General features: G+C 44.5%; 1 protein-coding gene across 2 annotated transcripts in view; it reads right to left on the bottom strand.

Annotated features, from left to right (window-relative positions):
• Positions 1-21,770, bottom strand: part of SDK1 (sidekick cell adhesion molecule 1) — a 2,171,476-nt gene that overhangs the window by 484,783 nt on the left and 1,664,923 nt on the right. For both annotated transcript variants that reach the window (XM_078665001.1, XM_078665002.1), the window contains exons 18-19: positions 6,913-7,028; positions 3,454-3,646 (exon numbers count right to left, since the gene is read on the bottom strand). In XM_078665001.1, coding sequence (XP_078521127.1) covers positions 3,454-3,646; positions 6,913-7,028 — 309 coding nt within the window. The remainder of the gene's footprint in view (positions 1-3,453; positions 3,647-6,912; positions 7,029-21,770) is intronic.

The following is a 21,770-nucleotide window of genomic DNA, read 5'->3' as shown; positions in this document are numbered from 1 at the left end:
CTAACCATGATATCACTCACATCCCTCCATCATTGTTTTGAGAGGCCAGTTGCATTTTAAAGACTCTATATGGAAAGGGACACTTGAAAATATCCATTGAGAAGCTTATGGCACTGAAAGTTAGAGGAGGCGTCAATTTTCCTGACGTTAACTTATACCAGGGCACTATTAGACTGACTCACGAAGCCAAAGAAAACCCTCGATTTCTTTACGGATTAAAACCAAAGCTGTGCCACAATCAGCATACTCTACCGCCAAATCCTCCCTCAACCTCACTGTACCTTTAGCTAAAAAAAGGCCATTCGAAAATAAAACAAGCAGGTTAGCTACACTAAATTTGAATGGATAAAACTATCAAGATGATTTAACAACAAACTAATAACAACTACATATCACCCATTCTTGTGTGCATGGATAAAGAGCATTTTATAAGACACACCATCAAGCAACTACTCGATGGAGACAAATACCACATTCCAGAAATGCAAATTATGTTTCGCAACAGAGGAGCAATAAACAAACATCTTACAAATATTGCAAAAACACCTTCAAAGCACATACGAGAAGAATCACCGGTAGGATCCAACACAAATCTACTGTGCACAACATGGAGAAATCTGCAAATGTCTATAACTTAATGCAGAGCAACAGTGAGGCCCCTGTATCTTAACCAAGAAGCCACTTGGCCGCGTGCTTCGACTAGAGACAGCAATAGCTGTTTGTCTGTCGGTAAGGCCTACTGCTACCAATGCAAATCATGTACTTAGGGTGGGTTTGGATCAGCCCTTCTCTTATGGCAGGACGGTGCTGCTGTCCGTTTCACGCCCCAGCACCAGATTCAATGGCTTTACTCTCTACTCTTCTCTTTGTCAGGCCCTGGGGCTTTCTGAACTCCCATTCGTTGAATGGACGATGCAGTCTTCCACTGCTGATGCCAGCCTTGCTTGTTTACAGACCAAACACAATGTCAGACCTTGATTCTTTTCAAAGCATACACGCGAGGTCTGATGTCAGCCTTTTCATTCCTTCTTTCTTTCTTTCTTTCTTTCCTACCCCCACCCAGCATCCTCTTGCCTCCCAAGGCCCTTGCTTATTTATTCTCTTATTTCAATTTCTCCCTATTAATATGTGCCAATCTTGAAATGTTTTTCTGACCCTTCACTTTTGTATTATTTTAACAAATCCTATTCAAATATGGCAGCCACGAGTACACATGAATCTGTGCCAGCCATCTTTTAATGCATTTCACAGGTCTTAAAAACCTCTTCTAATATGGGTTCCACGGATACATGGGCTGCAGTTAAATAATCCAAAAAAATCAACAGGCTTCACACTCCAAGACCTACCACTTTGCCAAGGTTCACATGCTCGGCTTTCAAATAGTTCACATCACACCTCTCTGACTGCTCTTTATACTTGCATTCTAGCCAATCCTGGCCAACCTCTTTACCCATGACATCACTCCCTCATGACTCAGTCCAGCGCACATTCTTTTCTTCGACATACACTGTCTCCGCCAGTGACATCATCTCCTGTATTGGCTTCCCCTACCATGCCTATGCTAACAACAAATCTTCTCTTTTTCCATCGCCTTTCCCCTCCTCCAGTCTCATATCTGATTGCCTAATTGCCACTGGATTACCCTATGATTTATTATGCCAAACTCATCATAAAAAAGTCCCTTACTTCCCTATTTCAACTAAACTTCCCGTAAACAACCAACTCCCTTCCCTCTAGTTTTAATAGTTGGTGTGATTCAACTCTGAATGTGCATAGAATTCTTTATCATCACCAATACCTCTGCAGCTCAGTACCAAGTTCTTAACTTTTTTGAAAATAGCTTATACTTTTAGACTACTCCAACAACTTGTTTGCTTGTTCCTAAATCCTTCCTCTTCCCTAGGCCAAGGTTATAAACTGAGCCATTTAAACTTTACTCAGCCTACTCAAGTACACACCCACTACATTCCCTCAGCATGAAGTCCTCTGACTGCTAAGAAACAGGACTTGTACAAATTACTAACACTCAAATTTCAAAGTTACCAACTACATTTCCCGATTACTGGACTGGCAGTATCATTCGATACAGCCCCACCAAGAGTTTTCAATCTGCCAATCTGAATCTCCTCCCTCACAAAACCCTCCTTGTTTAGGTTTCAGTCCTTCCAGCTCCTTCACTGAACTCCCTACCACCTAACATCCAAGGGTGACTTTAAAACTGCCCTTAAGTGCCACCTCATGAGACACGAAAAGAGAATAGCTACTCAGCCCTTGTAGTAAATGTCTATGTATGTTGGTTGTAAAATAATGCTGATGTTCATCTTGTGCAAATGTTTAGTAACTACACTCTTCTCATCACACAACAGCTCCTTTCAACATCATAATAACCCTGACTTTAACATCCAATTTGGCTGAGATGCTAGGTAGCTAACTTTGTTGCATACAGCATTTATGATCAAAATGAATAAAGTAGCTCTTCAATTAAATAACTGCCTAAATCTCTCCCTGTCTGAAAATAAACTAAAGTCAGATTTGTATAAGACCTATTAGATGCTCTAAACCTACTTTATTCATACAATTATTATTCTTCGCGGTCAAGAGAACATTATGGTTGCCTACTAAAATCAACAAAGTTGGCCTACTTGTCGTAAACCTCTGCTAGCGCCGCCATGAGGTAAACACCACACCTAAACACACTGTGTTCCAGTCCCAAAAATGTAAGAGCTTCTGCAAAAGATCTCATGTGTCATTATCAACATTATTTCTCCGGTTCTCGACTATTCATTGACATAACTTTTTCTACCAATGCTCAATGGGATCCATAAGTCATAAACACAAAATGAAACTGTTTGACTTACTCATGGCAATCCTCATCCAGAAAATTAGGGCTAAGTGGAAAGCTCCAGATCCCCCTTCCTCCCTCCATTCCTAGAAATTAGTAGGCCAGATGCACAGAATGGAAAGAGAATCATTAATAATGATCAATACCATACACCACTGAAGAAGACATGGTCACCCCTCATCAATTTTCTCCAGCCCTGAAGAGAAAAAAAACAAGAGCGTGGCGAGGTAGTAGTAGAAGTGTAAAGCTATCCTGACAAAAAGAAAGACCGCTGCTCCAACAACACCTCGTACAAGACCATGTACCTGTAGTTTCATATTTGATTGATAATCTTCTGTGTTAACGTCTATCACCAACAAGGCACACAATGTTAATGCACTGTGTTTATTAGGTGGGTTTATCCATGCTGAGCAAGGAAAAAGTTTTTGAGATACAATGGCAATTTTCGCTTCTACCCAGACGAGCCTAAAGAGCGGTTTTGCTATTTGCCTTCGCATCGACCTATCTATGGAACACAACAGAAAGAGTGACGGACTAATACCAGGAGTTGGACTGTTTTTGCGCAAACATTAGGCCAATAACATGAAATGAAGTTTGTTAACAATACTTACTGTCTTCATGAGTCCACACTAGCTGCGGTGGGCTGCGAGGGCCGTCCCCCGGGGTGGTAAAACACAGCGCTGACGTGAAGTAGGGTGTGTATTTTCTCAGACCAGTGATGTATCCTCTGTGAACACCATGGAAGTCAGGAGCGACAGGCACCATTGTTACTGTCTCGGGGGAGTCTACAGGCCATGCCAGGAGCTAGAAAAGGAAGAAACATGTCATGGCTCGTGGGTCTAAAGTATCGGTATAAATATGTACTTCTGAAGTAAGAATCATAGAGAATATTTTAGGGGGAAAATACACTTGCTCCATAGATGGTATCAATTATTAGGAGCTCATAGCATAACAAGAACAAATCTGGTTACAAAATTTGAAAGCCAGTGGTCGAAAGGGTAGTTTTTGGTTTTCAGTCGTTTTATTGATTTTAATCAACAAATACCGTAAGTGAAGATCCTTCATTCAGAAATACCACAGCAGTGTAAAGTTACAGGAATTATCATTAATCACCATACTTACATCAAAAATGTCCACAAGTCGCTCTACTGTAAAGGTCTGAGTTACCCTGTGGTTTGAAAATCTCACTTGTATTCACCCACTTTAAGGCCAATAACACAGCTCCAGTTGAGCCAACTTGAGCGAGGGAGGAGGTATCAAAGAGACATAACAGAGCAAGGCACAACCCTGTCAAATACAGGTCACTATCTATCACACACCATACCTCAGGGGAAGCCACACCGGCGCATGGAGATATTCAGGTCACAGGAGCTTCGACCCCATGCCATACCACGTGTGACTTAAGGAAGATCTGGCTGCCCCAGTTTGGAAAAACATATCTATACCCTTCCATACACACCCTCAACTCGATCAGGAACCCTTCTGATGTCTCCACCCTCTTACAACTGCTTATTGCCCTTCATCAATTCTCTCTTCCTAACCATGACATCAGGGCCTACGTCTTGAAAAAGGAGGTGGCAGCTCTTTTGGTACACCACAGTCTCACCCACAAGGTTGTTTTCAGGATTCTACCAGAGCTATCCACTTAGTCTCGAATTCCCATCACAGTGCTTGCCCCAGTACCTCAGAAAGGAACCGCCTTTTGTCCTGGAGGTCAATCTAAAAGTCTGCGTACCCAGCACTAACCTTTCCCCACATCATACCCACCTCTAGATAGCACCCGGGTCTGGAATATCTCCTCCACTGCCCCAGTACGTGATTCAGCTGAGAGTGGACTAGGAATGGCCAGTACCATGAGATGGGTTCCTCTGCGTCGTATGTAGCATCCTGCAGCATTGTTCCAGTTTGATCAAGCCCCCAACTCCACAGATCTTAAACATGGCAATACCTCTGAGCGTAGCTTTTGTTGACTCTGCCCTGGCTATCTAGCTGCTACCAGGGGACCATCGCAGACAAGGAATTTGTTCGACCTGCAGCACTCTGGCCATGAGGCCTTCCAGCTTGCCCTCCACAGATCACACGGTTTCCTCGGTCCTACTTTCTTTTCAGATCTAGGGGGCATATTATCAAGGGGGTTTATCTCCGCTTTTTTGGCTTTAAAAGCCAAGAAAGCGGAGATAAAATGATCTCCCTATTACCTAGCTGTCGCTAACACCAGTTAGCAACAGCTAGTAGGAGATAGCGACCATCTTGGGCCCCGCTTTGCATGTCAGTGAAATTTATCACTAATGACATGCAAAGTGGGCGTGCCAAGATGTTAGCGACTGGAAACAGTCGCTAACATCGCTATCTCCTATTACCAACTTTTGGAGATATTCGTGCTAAGCGCGATTATCTCCAAAAGCTAACACCTGCCCCTGAGCAGTTCTTAGCCATGTTATCCAATGGTAGGTGGATAACATGGCTAAGAGCATTAACTCGGTAATGCATGAATATCGCTAACTTTTCAGCGATATTCATGCATTTCGGCCGATTTTTATCGCTTAGGAGATAAACCTTGATAATAGCAAGGTTCCTAAGCGATAAAAATCGCCGCAGCTCGGCGATAAAAATATTGCCGCTAAGCCAACATAGCGATAATTATCGCTAGTTGTTGGTAATATGCCCCTAGGTCTGCATAAAGGGCGTTGATTGTTCTCAAGAGGATATGTTCAACTTTAGTTAGCTCAGCCTTGTTTAAATTATCTACATTTCCTCATCTCCGCCCCTTTCCCTAGGAGGCTGCAAAAGGTGCAAATAAGTCATCTCTGTTTCTGCCGCTTGTCTGCCATGGCATTAGGAAGCACCCTATCTAACCTTCAAAATGGCATCTGCTGCCTGTAATGAAGGGGACATCCTACCGTGGAAACGGGTTGCTCGACCCTTGTATGTCTCGTAGGTCTCATGGCTGCATAATTCTTCTCAGGGATCACAATAGATACAGAATCATGCCCAGAAAACGGTTGCAGCACAATAACAAATGGCAAGCACCTCCAATGATCCCTCACTGCTCTTTCATTTATCCCATCACCCTTATCAATGCAGCCAAGTGTCTAACGTGCAGGTCCCATTCTTCGGTTGCTACTGGGGAAGGGCCAGACCTCCCCTGGGGAGTCCCATTTGGCATTAGAAATGGCCAGATGGCTTCCACGACAATTTTGAAGTACAGCTGTAGCTTTCCTTCATCGACAGGCTTCATGAATTATAGGTGAGAGAAGGGGTCAGTTAGCCTGAGCCTCTGAAGATCAGTACCGTCATGGCCCACTATCAGACCTGGGACACAGCAATTACAACGACGGCTAAACCATGCGCTGCCTTTGCAATGCGGTCAGAAAAACAAATGCGTCTTAATCTCGCATTCCTTCACCACCCAAGTCGTTACAATGACATGCCTTAGGTAAAGCAGCATTGGGCTTTAACCCGTTGACCGCAGCGCAAATTCCGCAGTGGTGCAGGTGATTTAATCAGTGGGCGGGGCTCAGACGGCCGGGGGCCGTCCTCCGCACACGCCTACCGTCACATGGGGACGGCCGGGGGCCATCCGCAGCCACGAAGGGGTTAAAGTCCAATGCTTTCCCTACTATTGCGCGTACTGGCGTTGGAATAGTAAACTATACTATTCCAAAGTCAAGGACTTTCCCTAAGGTAAGTTGTTATAAACACTTGCATCGTAAAGAAATGCGTGGGTAAGACACATTTGTTATTCCGACTGTGTTGTTAAGGAACGCGCGGATGGCATGCATTGTTGTGTTGTACAACCGTCAGGCCCACCTCCAAAGTGTACTATTCACACATATACCCAAGACATCTTACAGAGACATAAAGCAACTGAAAGCTTCTTAAGGAGTCAATTCTAACATTATGATTTTTCAATCATACACAAATTATACAAAATGCAGCATTTCTTAGGATGTGTCACACAAAATAATGTGGCAATCAAAATTATTTTTTTAATGTAGGGTTTTTACAATGCTTTACTGGCCACGGGGGGACACTTTATTAAGATGTGATTGAAATGAACTGATGTTTACCTTGTACCCTTGGTTGATTCCATTGATGAACTGTTGAGGGGGAGGATTCCACAGAAACTGAATTGTCGTGGAGTTTGCTGCTTGGGCGATCACATTCTGTGGCGGCGCAGTTGGTACTGCACGCATCAAGGTAAAGGAGGCACCAACGTCAAAGAAATAATAGAGAAGGACACAAAGAGAGAGACTTTCAGCTGAGGAGCTAATAGACAACACCATCATACATACACAGAGAGGATTCTGAAGGAGCCCTGACCACATTTTTACATTTATTACCAGAGTTAAGACATTTTATTTCTTTTCTCGTGGTAATTTAGAGGTCGCAACTGCAATCCCAACCCTCTTTACAAGGCCAGAAGTAGCCTTGAGGCTACCAGCTTTAGAGTGGACCGTGGTCTGAGTCTCTGACACCGACAGGATGAGAGACACATACACTCTGGGGCACCAAACCTTCCAGCAGGAAGCAGCAAGGAACTGATTGCCCAGCATTCTCAGTAACCGGAAGTGAAGGGGCCTCACTGAGAATTGCAACTGCAACCCCTACGCTTTCACTTTGAATTCTTTGTCAGCCTTTTGTTGAAGTTATTTTTAGTTCTACACTTACCAGGTCTTTTGTCTTCCAATGATGTGTAATATCACAAGACTTCTGCTTGGGGGCAGAGGTCTTGTGATATCACTTCCTGTGCTGTTTCATGCAGCTGCCACTGAACTCGGTCTTGGAAATGACGCACATTCTGCCATCTCCAGAATGAAAAAAACACTGCCCTTATGCACAGCCCTTGTTCTATAGCCTATTGATTTTTTGGGGCAATTTATTTCCGTGACTTTTGTTGCTAGGGTGTTTATTTTCTTTCTGTCATTAAACAGGGAGTATACGAGCACGTGTACCTCGGGTTTTCTTCCACCACACTCTGAGTAAAGAATTGATTTTGGTGGAAATGGGTGGTGGTGTGAGGAAGGCGCGAGGATCAGCCTTAGAAGGATGACCGGTTGAGTCGGGTGTAAAAGAGGCCCCATTGCTTATCGAGCCACCCTGGTAAGGGCAAACCTGCCTATTATAAAGTGTACGCACCTGGGGTGTAGAAACTCTGCCCTAATCTGGGAGGAGGTGTGATGGAGAGAACACAGACCACAAGAGGAAAGAAAGTGAGGGGACAGAGATCTCTGACAAGGTAGGCCTGGAATGAGGTAGTCACCTGGAGGGATGAGAGAAAGGAGTAATGCTACTGTGAATGGGGTATGGTTTGTCAAATAGGAGTTTACAGGTGTCTCCCCGTGCCATTAACCAGGAGACACCTTTCTTCCTTCCAATAGTGATAAAATGAGTACCTTTGAACTGGGTAACGATCATCTCCTGTTTACCACAAGATGCCCCAAATGCATAACACGTCCTATTATATGTGCAACATTATTTATTTATCCATTTGTAAAGCGCTTGGTTACATCGCCGGTGTGTCCCCGCGCTCGTAGCAGACTCTCAGATAGGCAGTAATGAGAGACCTACCTAGAACTAGAGGCAAGTGATAGAATGCTAGTGGATCTGTGTTCCAGTGCTTGGCTGCCAGGTATCTAAATGGTACAAAAGGGGGTGGTGGAAAAGGGTGTGGTGATGGACGGAGCATCTGAACCAATCAAACACTCACACCCAGTCAAACGATCTGGGTTTAATCCATCACCGTTCTTTAGCCCACTCTGCCACCCCAGTTCAGACATGGCCATATGCAAATCAGTCTGACCCTGTGCCTCATGGGAACAGTCCAGCCGAACTGCCAAGCCAAACCCAGATCTGTTGACTGGGTGTGAGTGTTTGATTGGTTCAGATGCTCCGTCCATCACCACCCCCCCTTAGGTTTCTAAATAAGCGTGCACCCATCCTTGCTTTCTGTATTCTCGGTACAGTCACCAGAGCCTTGCCTTTGGATCTAAGATTCTGGCTTGGTGTATAGGCTGTTGTCAGTGCTTGGAGATTACCAAGAACACACAGAGATTGTGTTCACAGAATGATGTCCCTGTCAGTCTAACATTCCTTCAGGATTTCTGCTGTAGTGGGTAGCTAGTTGTTTTAGTGAGTAAAACACTTGTTCCTGATACATGCAGTGCTCTACGGGCCACGAGTTCACCTCTGGCAGGTCCTACCCAGCCCACCATCCTACCGAGGTTGATAAATTAAGTACTTTTAGACTGGTTCATTGTAACAAGACTTTATTTACATCGCTTAGGAATAGAAAAAGCGTATTTTGAAGCACTACATTTTCAAAATAAAAGTTAAGATGTGAAAATTGGGGCACCTGTCCATTTATGTGCCAATTACAGGTTTATTCTAGTGGGTAGGTAGAACTAAAACTGGGCAACTGAGTACCTTAAAGAATTTGTTCAGCTAGACAAGCTTCCGAGCTAACTAACCATGAAAAGCTTTCTTCAATTCGCATAGTTGCATATTTCGCTAAAATATGAAGTATCCCTATTTCAACAAGAGGCAAAGCTCAGAAATGAAAACAAATCAACCTTTGAAAAGTAGCTGCCGTAGGAAGAAGAACGATCAACTAAATACAAAACACAAACGTGGCCACAAGTTTAGAAAAAAACAAAACTTTTGCTTCCCTAGAAATGATGATTAATCGTGTAATTTATCTCTGGGCCGCCTTATAGAAAATCAACATCTGCATTTTAATGAATGTGTTTTCAACGACAGGCAGAACTCGAGGTCGGAAGGCGCGAGCCTGACAACTTCATAAAGATTTTTATGCTTTTTAAGCACATTAAGAGCTTCTCTCTGCAGCGGCGTGAAATCCGGAATGTACTGCATTTCCACGTGCATCAATATGCATTAGATAAGATTGGAGACAAACAAATTCCGCCTTTATGCCCGTGACCTGCTGGTCACTCCAGACGCTTTATTAATTGTTTAAATTAAATGATCAGTGAGGTGCTGAGGTAGAAATTGGCAGCATGAAGGATGTTTCTAATTATATCGGGTTCCCAGCTTTCCGCGGATTCACTTCACGCCGTGCATTTTCAATCCGGCTCCTCTTACGTGATGGAGTTCTGAAAACATTGATGCAGTCGGGAGGTGCACGCGCTGGTCCCCGGCCCTGATTTAAAGGGGCCTCGCTCCATCCGGCGAGTAGATTGCGTCACTAATAATTACCAACAATAGGCGTTCTACAATGTTGCTCTGTTTCATGAAGTCGGATTGGGATCGTTTTAAGACATACATTGACATCATTCATAAGAAGAGCACACCATTTCACCCCTTAGTTTATTCTCTGAATTCTGCTAGCAATGGGGTGACCAGATTTTGAAAAAGCAAAAACCGGGACAAGTCAGACATAAAAGTAGTGAAAGAAGGTGGTATGCACACTGTGTCTATCATAATATATTCATTTATATCTTAAACAAACAAACAAACGATGCAAGTTGCGTGCGAAACTGGGCAGTGCTTCGCCCTTCGTGCACCTTATTAAAACAATGCATGTGGGGAGCGCGAAAAGTCACGCTCCACTCCCAGAAGCACTGCATTTCTGGATATCAAATCCAACCAATATTTCTCCGTTTGACCATGTTCACAAATTAAAACAAAACAAAAGGAGAGGCAGGGTAGTAGGATACTCTTACACCCCAGTATCAATCTAGTAAACAAAACAAGAGTATTCTATGGCAATGATAGAGACCATCAGTAAGGAGCAGAGAAACGACTTCACTTAAGGCGTTTTTAAAGAAAGCCCTAACTCACCACCTAGTGATGACATGCTTCATCATCGGGCCCCACAGAGGGGACCTAGCATCCCCTCAGTGTGCTGCAACGCCAGATCTACTGCGGAGCGGGTTGGTGGGTAAGGACAGTGCTGTGCAAAGAGTATTAAGTGAGTGATGTGAGGTTTAAAAAAGTCTGTAGTGTATAAAAATTAATTTTATTAGGATCACTAAGGACTTATAGATAAAATGATGTGTAGGAAATACGTCCACAATTATTTAAGTGGTAGTTTCCTAAGTCAGTCGACATGTTTCAGCCACGAAACGGTGTAAATTTACCTGGCATTCTTCAGGACTTGGTGTAGATAAACCCTGGCGGTATGGACTCGCTAAGGTCCACCTTTACCTAGGGACGTGAAAGTGAAAATTAATCGTGAAAAAGTGCAAAAAATTAGAAAGAAAAGCTGTCTTTCTAATAACTCCTGGTTTAGGAGGCTTCCAATTTTTCAGTTTCTGCACCTGTTAGGAGATGAAGTGACGAGGACAAACAAGAAGACAAAACAAACAATCAGTTGTATTGATGATTGCCTAATAGCAGTCCATTGTGCTCCAGTTGGTGGTATCAGAGACATCCTGTGGTTAAATAACAGTATAGTTAACACCACCTTGATCCCCAGCGAAAGGAGCGTTATGAGTAACTAGTGCTAAGTGCTATACGTGCTATGTACAACGCGTGATATTTACAGGGGGTCGTGAGTTAAAAAACGCTATCAACCTAAAATGTCGGCGCAATAAACAATCGTGCTGATAGTTAAAATAAGGGTAATTTCTCACTTTAATAGTGTTAACTTTTCACACCATGGGTCACAGGAGGGGGGTGGAGGCGTAATTGGCACACAAATTGTCCAGTTTAACCCATGTTATTTTCCACATTTTCTTCAAGTTCTTCCGTTTTAATTCACATGTGTCGTAGTGTATAAGGAATGCTTCCCATATTATTTTCCACATTTTCTTCAAGTTCTTCCGTTTTAATTCACATATGTGCCGTAGTGTATAAGGAATGCTTCCCATATTTGTGTTGCACTTAGAAATGATCGCCTAAGTATAGATGTAAGACGTAACAATGATTTTAGTGATTATAGTTGAAAATGGAACACTTTAGAAATGCTGTAATTATTAACTTGCAGTCACCCCTGACGAAGGGCTGGAAAGTAGCCCGAAATGCATTGGGTTTTTAATAAAGACACGCTGCTTTGAATCATCTTGTGTACTTGAATCGTATTGCGAGGAAGTCTGGATGGGCACACGCAAATATGGGAAGCATTCCTTATGCACTACGACACATATGTGAATTAGAACGGAAGAACTTGAAGAAAATGTGGAAAATAATATGGATTAAACTGGACAATTTGTGAACATGGTCAAACGGAGAAATATTGGTTGGATTTGATATCCAGAAGCGCAGTGTGTCTGGGAGTGGAGCGTGACTTTTCGCGCTCCCCACATGCATTGTTAGACATAAAAGTAGGACTAAAGCCTTCATGTTTACTTCTATAGCTGGTGTGTCCTGTTTTTTGCAAAGTCTTATAAATATGTGCATATATATACACACACACAACACAGACGGCTTGTAAGTGTGTGTGTGTTTGTATATATATGGGGAGCCACCCGGAACATGTTATGTGCAGTAATGCCGAAAATAAATGAATTTTGACAATTAGCCATCCTGTGGAGTGTCCACGGGAATATTGAGACAGATCTGCCTTGTATATATACACACACATTTACATGGCTACATTTACTTACCATTACCTTCGCAGCAGGGTTGGATTGGGATTAAAAATTGGCCCGGGCACGCAAAATTTGCATATTGCCTTTCCGCAAAACACTGCTTCGAAGAAATTTTATTTAAAAAGGGGGGTGTTAAAAAAATGAACAGATTTGTTTACGCTGCGAAACACACCTGAAAACAAGTAAGGCCACTTCTGCTCAGGCCCCCTGCCCCTGCTCAATATGCATATGTTAATGGGCCGGCCCAGGGAGAGAATGGGAGTGACACCTCTACCTGTTACCAAACGGGAAGGAATGAGCGCCCATCTGCCTCCAGAAAGGCCACTCAGGCACCCACTGGGCCGCTGGCGGCACAGAACAACGTAGAAACATCCAAATCTGCCCCCCAGGCTGCTCAAAAAAGCAGCCCACAGCTTGATTTCAGATACCGGCCCCTGGGGCATTGCCCGAGTGCCTGCGTTACCAATCCGAGGCTGCTTAGCAGGACCTCCACCCTGAGCCCTCCTCTCCTCTTCCCCACCCTGTCTCCCCTCTGCTGGGGGACCTTCAGCCCACCTCCTCCTAAACAACCTGATAGAAACAAATACATTAATTAGATTTTTTTCATCGTTCAGAGGTGCATGTTATAGTGGAGCATACCTTTCAGTTCTGCTTTGCAGAATTAACTGGGTCATGTATTTAAAATTAAGAAAAGTGTCCGGACACCGGGACAGCCCACTGAAAACCGGAACTGTTCGGGGAAATCCGGGACATCTGGTCACCCCAGCTGGTCATGACTCTGTTGGGTCCATGCTCAATTTTCAGGATAATCACAGGCTATGGAAATTCATTATATGTAAATTAATGTGTTGTAGATTCCCCAAACATCTGCCATGAAGCCAACCCCCTAGACCTAAGGTAGACACCCATGCTTTAGACAAATGCCAGATTTGGCACAGCACAGATTCAGACTGTCATACAGCTTCATCGTCTCTCACACTCTTACAATTGTCAATAAAAAGACCATGAAAGGACTGAGAAGAAAAAAATCAGTATGCAGGCTGAAAGCAGGATAAACTCCAGGAAATGTGAGGAGAGGTCCTGCATGCTAAATGCTATGCATGAACCTATTTTATGGTGGAACTATAGTTTGTGTGGGTGCAAGTGTCAGAAATGCACAATTAAAGAAAGGCTATTATCCACTCCAAGATATGTGTTGGCAAAGGTGTTGGGTGCAGGGCCTGGGCACAGTAGAAAGACATCTGCCATCTAGGCATTGGACGGCTGCAGGGGCGTTGGTCACAGGGCCTGGCCTGAGTCTAACACCCCACCATACACTACACGGTCAACAATCTCCATTGCCTCAAAATCTTCAGCAAACTTCTGGAAATACATCCATACCTTACATACATCCTTGCTAAATATAATTTTCTATAGCACTGTATTACAACTATTAAATATGGGCCCCTACCCAAATATCCATTGCTGGCTAATGTTCTGTGAAAAATAGTGATCTATTGTTACTTCAACCAGCAGCAGCTCATCCTTAACCCCTTTGACACTTATGACGAGCTCAGCTCGTCATAACTGCCGCGGAATGCCCACGCGGGGCTAATTCCCCTCCTGTGCGGGCGTTCCATGGGAGTGGGCAGAGTCGTTACGAGCTCAGCTCGTCATGAGCACAGCTCCACTGTGCAGCATGACGAGCTGGGCTCGTCACGAGCACCACGGCGCCCGCGCAGCCCCCCTCCCCCGCACCCCGGGTGAATTAGCCCAGCATGGAAGGGGTTAAGGGCGGAGGGGCACTGCCCCCCCCCAACTTTTACCCCAACATGAAGAGAGCACAGGTCAGCCTGACAAAAACTCTTTTTGTTCAGGTCAGGCAGCGATGCACTATACATGCACAGACATCTGGCTGCCTGAGCTGAACCCTGCTGGGCTGAAAATGTCACTGCCCAGTCGGCGTGACCTCCTCAGCTTGGCTAAGCGCCTCGAAGACCTTCCCTCATGATGAATGTAACTGAGCTAACTATATCTTACGCCCCTGCAATGCACTGCTTATAACCTCACATATTACATCACTCAATAAAAAATTGCTAGAGAATTTACCATCTTGTCCACGTGGAAACACTGTGCTTTGCCCTCCAAAAAACCTCCTATCAACTGATGAACTCCATGATACAAAGTCTCTCCAGCCCTTTGGGGACCAGTACTTGGTTTTCAATGATGTGAAAACTGCAGGCTTGGAGAAAGGCTTCGTCCTAATCTCCAGTGCCTGCTTCAGGATCAAGGTTTCTATGACCATGGCTGGTTATGGTGGGGGCGCTGTTGCAGCAACCAAGTTGTAGAAACCCTCATTCTCTAGCAGAGGAACCAGTGTCACAAGCACCTTCAGCGCCTTGACTTTGAGATTCTAGAATATTAAATGGGAGGAAGAGTCCCACAAAAATAGCCAAGGTTTCACTGAGAAAACCCGTGTTTAACACCGGACAGCCATGGTACAAACAGAAGGCATTTCCCAGAGAAGAAACAAGCCAATAAAATCCTCACACCAATTTAGCTGAACAAGGCCAATGTTATATATAAAATGACAAAAAAATAGTCTAATCGAATTAAGGGAAGAGGAGAGCTGATGGTTAGACATCAGCAAAAGTGGCCACCAGAGAACACTCTTGCAGCAAAAGAAAACAGTTACCAGCACTGTTCTCTCACAGATGCTTGCACGGCTGGGGCAGACTCAGTAACCTTCCAGGCTGATATCTTCTAAGGTTTCCAATCTTCCAACACTCTTTTGGGGACATTCTAGCCACAGATGCACGAGGAGACCAACCTCTCTATAATTACTTACTGCTACAGCCAATTGTCCCAGTTTCTTCAAATGATGGAAAGCTTCCTCATTTTCGGTCCTAAAGCTCTCAGACTACTACTAGGGAACGCTACCCAGGGATCAGTGTCACTTCAGCAAGTGCCCAGCAAGGTCAATTGTACTCAGTTCCCAACCAGTCAGCAGGATCTTCTAAAAAGCGCAAGCCTGCCTTCTGTTAGTTTTCTCCGAGAACCTACAGGAGGGCACCCAAATAAACTTTGGAGAGCGCTTTCAGTCCCTGGGTACACCTATAGTGCTCAACTGAAATGTATTTTATTTTATAAATCAATGCAAATATGTTCTGAAAGGCTGCTGCTGGAAAGCCAGTTTTATAATGTATATTAGTTGGTGAGTGGGAACAACCTTCAACCCAATTCTCAAATAACCCAATACTTCCTACATACTAGTCTGTCCTACTTTACAGAAAATTATCTCAGACGTTGGTACTTTCGTATATCTTGCTTCAGGGCTCAGAGCTCCTTAACTCCACTAACGGGCTATCATATTGCAATGAAGATCCACTCCGTCAAACTATGTCTGACTCACTCTGGAAATAGATTCCCCACATATTGTGAGAAGATGGAGAATAGCTTTAAAAGACCCCAGTTATAAAGCCTACCTAATACAAAAGGCCTGATTACGATGCTGGAGGTTGGTCTGCCACTGTCGCGTCAGCATTGGATGCACCACCACGTACTCAGAGGTACTCAGCGGTCCGACCGCTATATCACGGTGCAAGCTGTCTGTGGGAAGACCAACCACTGAAGGACTGCCGACTCAGACAGCCATACTAGGACCACAGACATGGCGGTTGGGGGAAAGAGGTATCCAAAGAGCTGCACAGCCGTCTACACTGCCCTCTGGATTAAGATTCCTGTTTCCGATGACCCAATCGTGGCAGTCCAACTGTTTGGCTCTAGTCGTCGGAAAGGAAGGATTGGGGTGCTTACTCACCCATTTCTCCTTTTCCTCTGCAGTCACCAATGTGGATCCCTCCGTCCAGGACCCACCTTCAGATCTGCAGCTGAACCCCAAAGCATCTGATCCTGTGGGTACCGGAATCCATGTAAGTCTGTTGGGACCCATTTATCCACATTGACTGGACTGTGCAGGGGCGGTGGGTGACATTTGATAGTGGTGGGGCACAAAGAGATTTGCATACAGCACCGTAGTGAGCGAGCGAAGCGAGCGAGCCCGAACCCCAAAAAGGGGGAAAATTTTGAAAAATCGTGCATTTTCAAGCAAATTTGAGAAAGCAGGAAGGTTAATAAAGCAATTGTGAAAGTGCAGTTATTACATTAATAGATGACATAACATAGGTAGCTGCTTCCTATTACACTGCTTAATTCAGACTATAAGACTTTCATGAAAATCTCAGCTCTAAGAGTAGAAGAGTTGCACAGCAGTTGGGAAACAGCCTTCATTTCCATTCTTAACACTAAAACATAGATTCAGTGGCGTTGCTCCATTCATGATATGTGCAATGTTCTCTAAAAACGCACATCATTCAAATGTGATGTTGCACATATGCAAAATGAAAACTAGTCCTGCACCTATGCATTAGGAAATCGTGCTATTCCTGACCTGTTATCGGTGGCGATTTACTTGCCAGAACAATGGAGGACGGTGGCTAGGTGAAAGAATTAAGAAAAAAAAACGTGATGACGAATTGGTCTTTCACTACCGTGATAAGATTCAGAGTGCATCACTCAAAGCTTGAGTATAATGTCAAAAATTTGCATTACCGAAAATCCGAATTTTTATTACATTCACTCCTTTTCAAAGTATCTAGATGTATCACAATGTACATACCTTTCCAATTCATAACAAACCCAAATGCGTCACTAGATTTCTCTATTCATGCATGTGCTCCGGTACAACCTTCTTCTTTCATAGAAACAAACATAGGATAGAACATTGTACTGCAATGTTTCAATGCTACAGAATCTATGTCCCTGTTGAACCCGAACCTGTAGTGCTCATCCTGATGCATAGGCATAGCAAATGTCTACAGAGCAGTTGTTACACTCCGGCTTAGTCCTAAATTTTGCTTGTGGAAAACTCTCCCTGTGCATGCCTATGCATTTATGTATGTATGTTAAGGCCACTCAATCACCTGTTATATAAGTTTCCTTCAAACTGAAAACCTCCGATATTGTGGGACCAATCCCCGAAATGTGAACACATATGCAATGAAGCACATTAAAATGGCCCTTTATGATCCACAGAGCAAAGGCCTCAGGGAGGTTTGACCACTACCTAGAAGATAGCGTTCGCCTGGCCCATCGAAACAAGTTGCCAATTAAACAGGCCATCAAGGAAAGGTTGTGGTCTTACTGTGTATGTCCCCATTTTGTGACAGGCGTCAGTCCATTTAGATTGCGAAGAAGAGGGGGACCATCCTCAGATATATAACTTTGTTGGCTTTTGAACAAAAGTCCTAACAAAAATGACATTATGACATCTTAAAATTATGTCCCCATAACGAAGAGGGTAGAAGCAAAACAAACCAAATCCAAAATGAGATATGGCCAAGTATACAGAGCAAAGCTGCCAGAGTTGAGAGCAGGAGATGTACGCTTAAGGCTTCCTGTGAGGGTGGAGAATGGGACATTCCAAATATTCTTACCAAGGAAAACTGTAAAAGCAAACAAAGGAAGCTTAATTACATAAGATGACAAATGACAGAGAGTAACAAATGATTGTCAAACTGCGAGTGACAATGTTAAGGTTGCAAGAGTATAGGGCCCGCCACTGAGTGTGGGTGCGTGGCAAGACTTCTTGTTAGCTGTCCTGCTGACATGCATTATTCAGGCATGTATCTCTGTCGGCTCACAAGCGGCCAGGCAGAACTTAGTATTGAACCGGTTTCTTGTAAATTAATCCAGCCCCATTCAAGTATACACACATTGGCGTTGTGCCCTAAAAAACAGACCTCGGGGAGAAATCTTCCTGAAAGTGTTTACAGCGCTGAGTTTCCTTCGGCGAAAAAGTGGCCTACATTTAATGTAATCCGATTAAATCTTTGTTTTCGATCACTTGAGTGAAAAATCAGCTCTCCGTTTAGACCGTGCTTGGTGAAGGGAAAGAATGTGTGGGGCCCTTTGTGCAAGGGAGGGTGCCTTTCACGCACAGCACAGGTTCGGGTCAGGGACAGGGTTGACGTGACTCTGCAATGCATACGCACAACAACCATATATTCTGCAACCAAGCGCCAACCCGCATTTACTCACAAGGCACCGGACGTAATCATTTACAGTGCAGGCTTTTCATGTTTGGCTGCTGCTCACCTCAGTCCTGAATTAGCTTGTTTAAAGACCGACTCACTCTTTTCTTACAGCGTGCAGTGTAATACAAGCATTTCGGTTGCCTGCCCCAAACTATAACTGGCCTGTGTGGGCAAACAGCGGGCCTTGACTTCCTTCCAAGAGAGGAACTCCCAAAACAGGCCGCAAACAGTAGCAACAGAGAGCCTAAAATCCCTCACAGGCCAACGTGTTCCACAAGAGCGCCATTGTGCTGCTCTGCCTAAAACTGGTTTAAAAGAGACAGCCCTTCAGTCAGAAGCAAGACAGCTCCACCTTCGAGGCATAATGAACTTACAATATGAAGTGTAAAGGGACATAATGCAATAATAAAGCAAAATAAGACGCAATACATAACTAAAAATACCATACAAAAACCGTTTCCACAATTACATGTTTAACAGTACGAAGGGACAGAATACAATATTGCGTGCTACTGTGCTTTATATTGTATTCTGTCCACAGTAATTTACTTAGTCATCGTAGCCTCTCTATGCACTGACATCCGCCCGAGTACATCACAATTCACGATCACGACGTGACTCTCCGAGTCTTTCCATACTTTTATTTTCCATTCCAATCGCGCCGTTTCCGTCGTGCACGCTTTTATTTATTGTAGGGGTATTACTCACAGATCTCAGGTGGGTCCCGCGTCAAGTATGGGCAAAGCTCCAGACAGTAAATCAATGAAGTCGGACGTCTGCTGCTTGCTGCTGCCTGCGCGCCCGTGGCGACTCGAGCCCCGGGCCTAGATCTAGAAACTACTACTGAAAAGTAAAGTAATGGCGCGCGCACGTCCCGTCCGAATGGCCAATCACTGCATGACTTCACATGCTGAAGTCACAGTGATTGGCCAGGGGGGCACAGTGAGTACTCGCCCGGGCACCTTTGAAACCCCGGGGGCTGCTGCGGCCCGGCTAAAGCAGCACCCCTTCGGTCCCTCTACCTAGTCAGGTTACCAGCGCGCATGCTCGGGCTAGGTGCCACCAACAATCCTCATGCGTAGTACTGCTGCTGGCCTGCTGCAGGCTGTCACTCAAGCTGCAGCAGGCCAGCCAGCCCCACCCCCTGCGCACTCTCCGGATTCAATCAGGTGTGTCCCGTATTGAAGCGCTGCGCTGCGGCGCTTATTAAATATTGTGCTGCTGCATGCAAAATTCACAAACATATTTTAGCGGTGCGTCCAGGCTTAGTGGGGCTACGCCCCTACGCCCCAATGGACGCACCGCTGCTGGGACTGTGCACATATTGCCACACTCCAGCAATGTGTACATTGCAGCACAGGGCATACTCCCACATGTGTCATGCAAGTGTGTACATTTCACATGTGTATTGTGAATATGTACATACATGCATCAACATATTTGGGAATATTGACATTGCCGTAAATGACGGTGGCAGCAGTTGCATTGTAATACGGCGGGCGAGCGACCTCGGACTCGGCATTCGGAATCGGACTGCGCACATGTGGTCGGGAGGGGCGTCCGACTGGCATTGTTTTCAGGCCCCAAGTCATGTTCATAATAAAAGTGTGAAATCGATCAGACCCCAAACCTGGTCCTTTAGGATGGTATTGGTATTCCTGTATGAGGCAGTTCTCACATTTCAAAGTAATTGGCCAGGAATCACCCCTCCCAGTCTTCCACTAGCAGAGACTGGTCAGTTGTCCACTCTCAGCAGGATTGTTTCACACATAATCAGTATGCTAATTTCTCCCACTGGACAGATATAAAACCAGCTGAACTAAATTAACTAGCGCTAAAGCTTCTAGGCAGCAACGTTTTTTTTATCAAGTTAGCTTTACACTATAATGAGCAAAATTCTACCATCACCAATTAACTAGATTTTGACTAAATATTAAAAAGGTGTGTGAATAAAGTCGGTAGCAATTTCAATAGGAACAGTTACAGTAGCCTAAGCAGCAAAAATATCCTTTTGTAACTGCATCTGAACACAGACAAGACGGAAGTACTGATCTTTAGCAACAGCAGCAACACACGGAACAACTCCTGGTGGCCATCAGACCTAGGACTAGCACCCACTTCCTCTAACCACGCCAGAAACCTCGGAATCATCTTTGACAACAAGCTCACCATGAAATCACATATCAACATTGTCTGCTCCACCTGCTTCCTCACTCTGTGCATGCTACGTAAGATCTTCAAGTGGCTATCCCAACACACAAGATGAACAGTGACACAAGCCCTGACTGGACTATGGCAATGCCCTCTGTGTAGGAATCGTCACACACCTAGGACAGAGACTTCAAACGATACAGAACGCTGCAGCCAGACTCCTCCTCGGCCACTTCCGATGAACCCACATTACAATCCACCTCGGGAAACTCCACTGGCTCCCCATACAGAAGAGAAGCCAATTCAAACTGCTGACCCACGCACACTAGGCTATACACAACTAAGGACCCGCCTACATTAGCCACCGCCTGAACTTCCACCAACCATCGAGAAGACTACGCTCCACCTCCCTTTCACTTTTCCATAATTCCTGCATCTACCAAAGCAGACGTGGAGGACACTCCTTTTCCCACATCGCAGCAAAGACTTGGAACAGCCTCCCCATTCACCTCCGGACCATCACCTCACTTCTGGAATTCCGAACTGCCTCGAGACCTGGCTGTTCGAACAAGCTTCCGAGGACTGCAAGCCCCTGGATACCCTATCGCGTGACAAGCCGCGTTTTATAAATTCTGATTGATTGAATCCTGATTGATGGTACAATGCATATAGCTTAAAGTCAGAATGCTTCTGGTAAAAGTTACCCAGTTTGTAAAAATAAGGAGATGAAGGTAACAAAAACAGAAAAGAATAGACCTAAAAATGGGCGACAGAACAGGGGCTGTGAAATGCAATTAATTTTACTGAGCTCTAGTGAAGCAGGTTCCATATCCAACCATTGGGCAAAATAAGCGAGAAATGGTGAGAGCACACACGCAATGAAACAGATGGAGTAGTGGCTTAGGACGTGTCTCTGCATATGCAGTACAAGCATGCAAAGCCTTTAATTTAACCATTTACTGAAGCAGTTTCCAGTCCCACTATTAGGTGGAAAGCAGGTTTACAAGTTGAAAATCCAAAAGAAACAAAGTAAAAGTAACTACAAAAAAAACAAAAACAAAAGCTTTAGCCAGCAAAGCTGCTAAGGAGCATTTCCAGATATGACATGGTGATAATATAGAAGTTGAAAATGCTATTGGACATACTCTAAAG

This window comes from Lissotriton helveticus, chromosome 10 (genome assembly GCF_964261635.1).
Source record: "Lissotriton helveticus chromosome 10, aLisHel1.1, whole genome shotgun sequence".
Classification (NCBI taxonomy): domain Eukaryota; kingdom Metazoa; phylum Chordata; class Amphibia; order Caudata; family Salamandridae; genus Lissotriton; species Lissotriton helveticus.
This window is presented reverse-complemented; position numbering and strand designations above follow the sequence as displayed.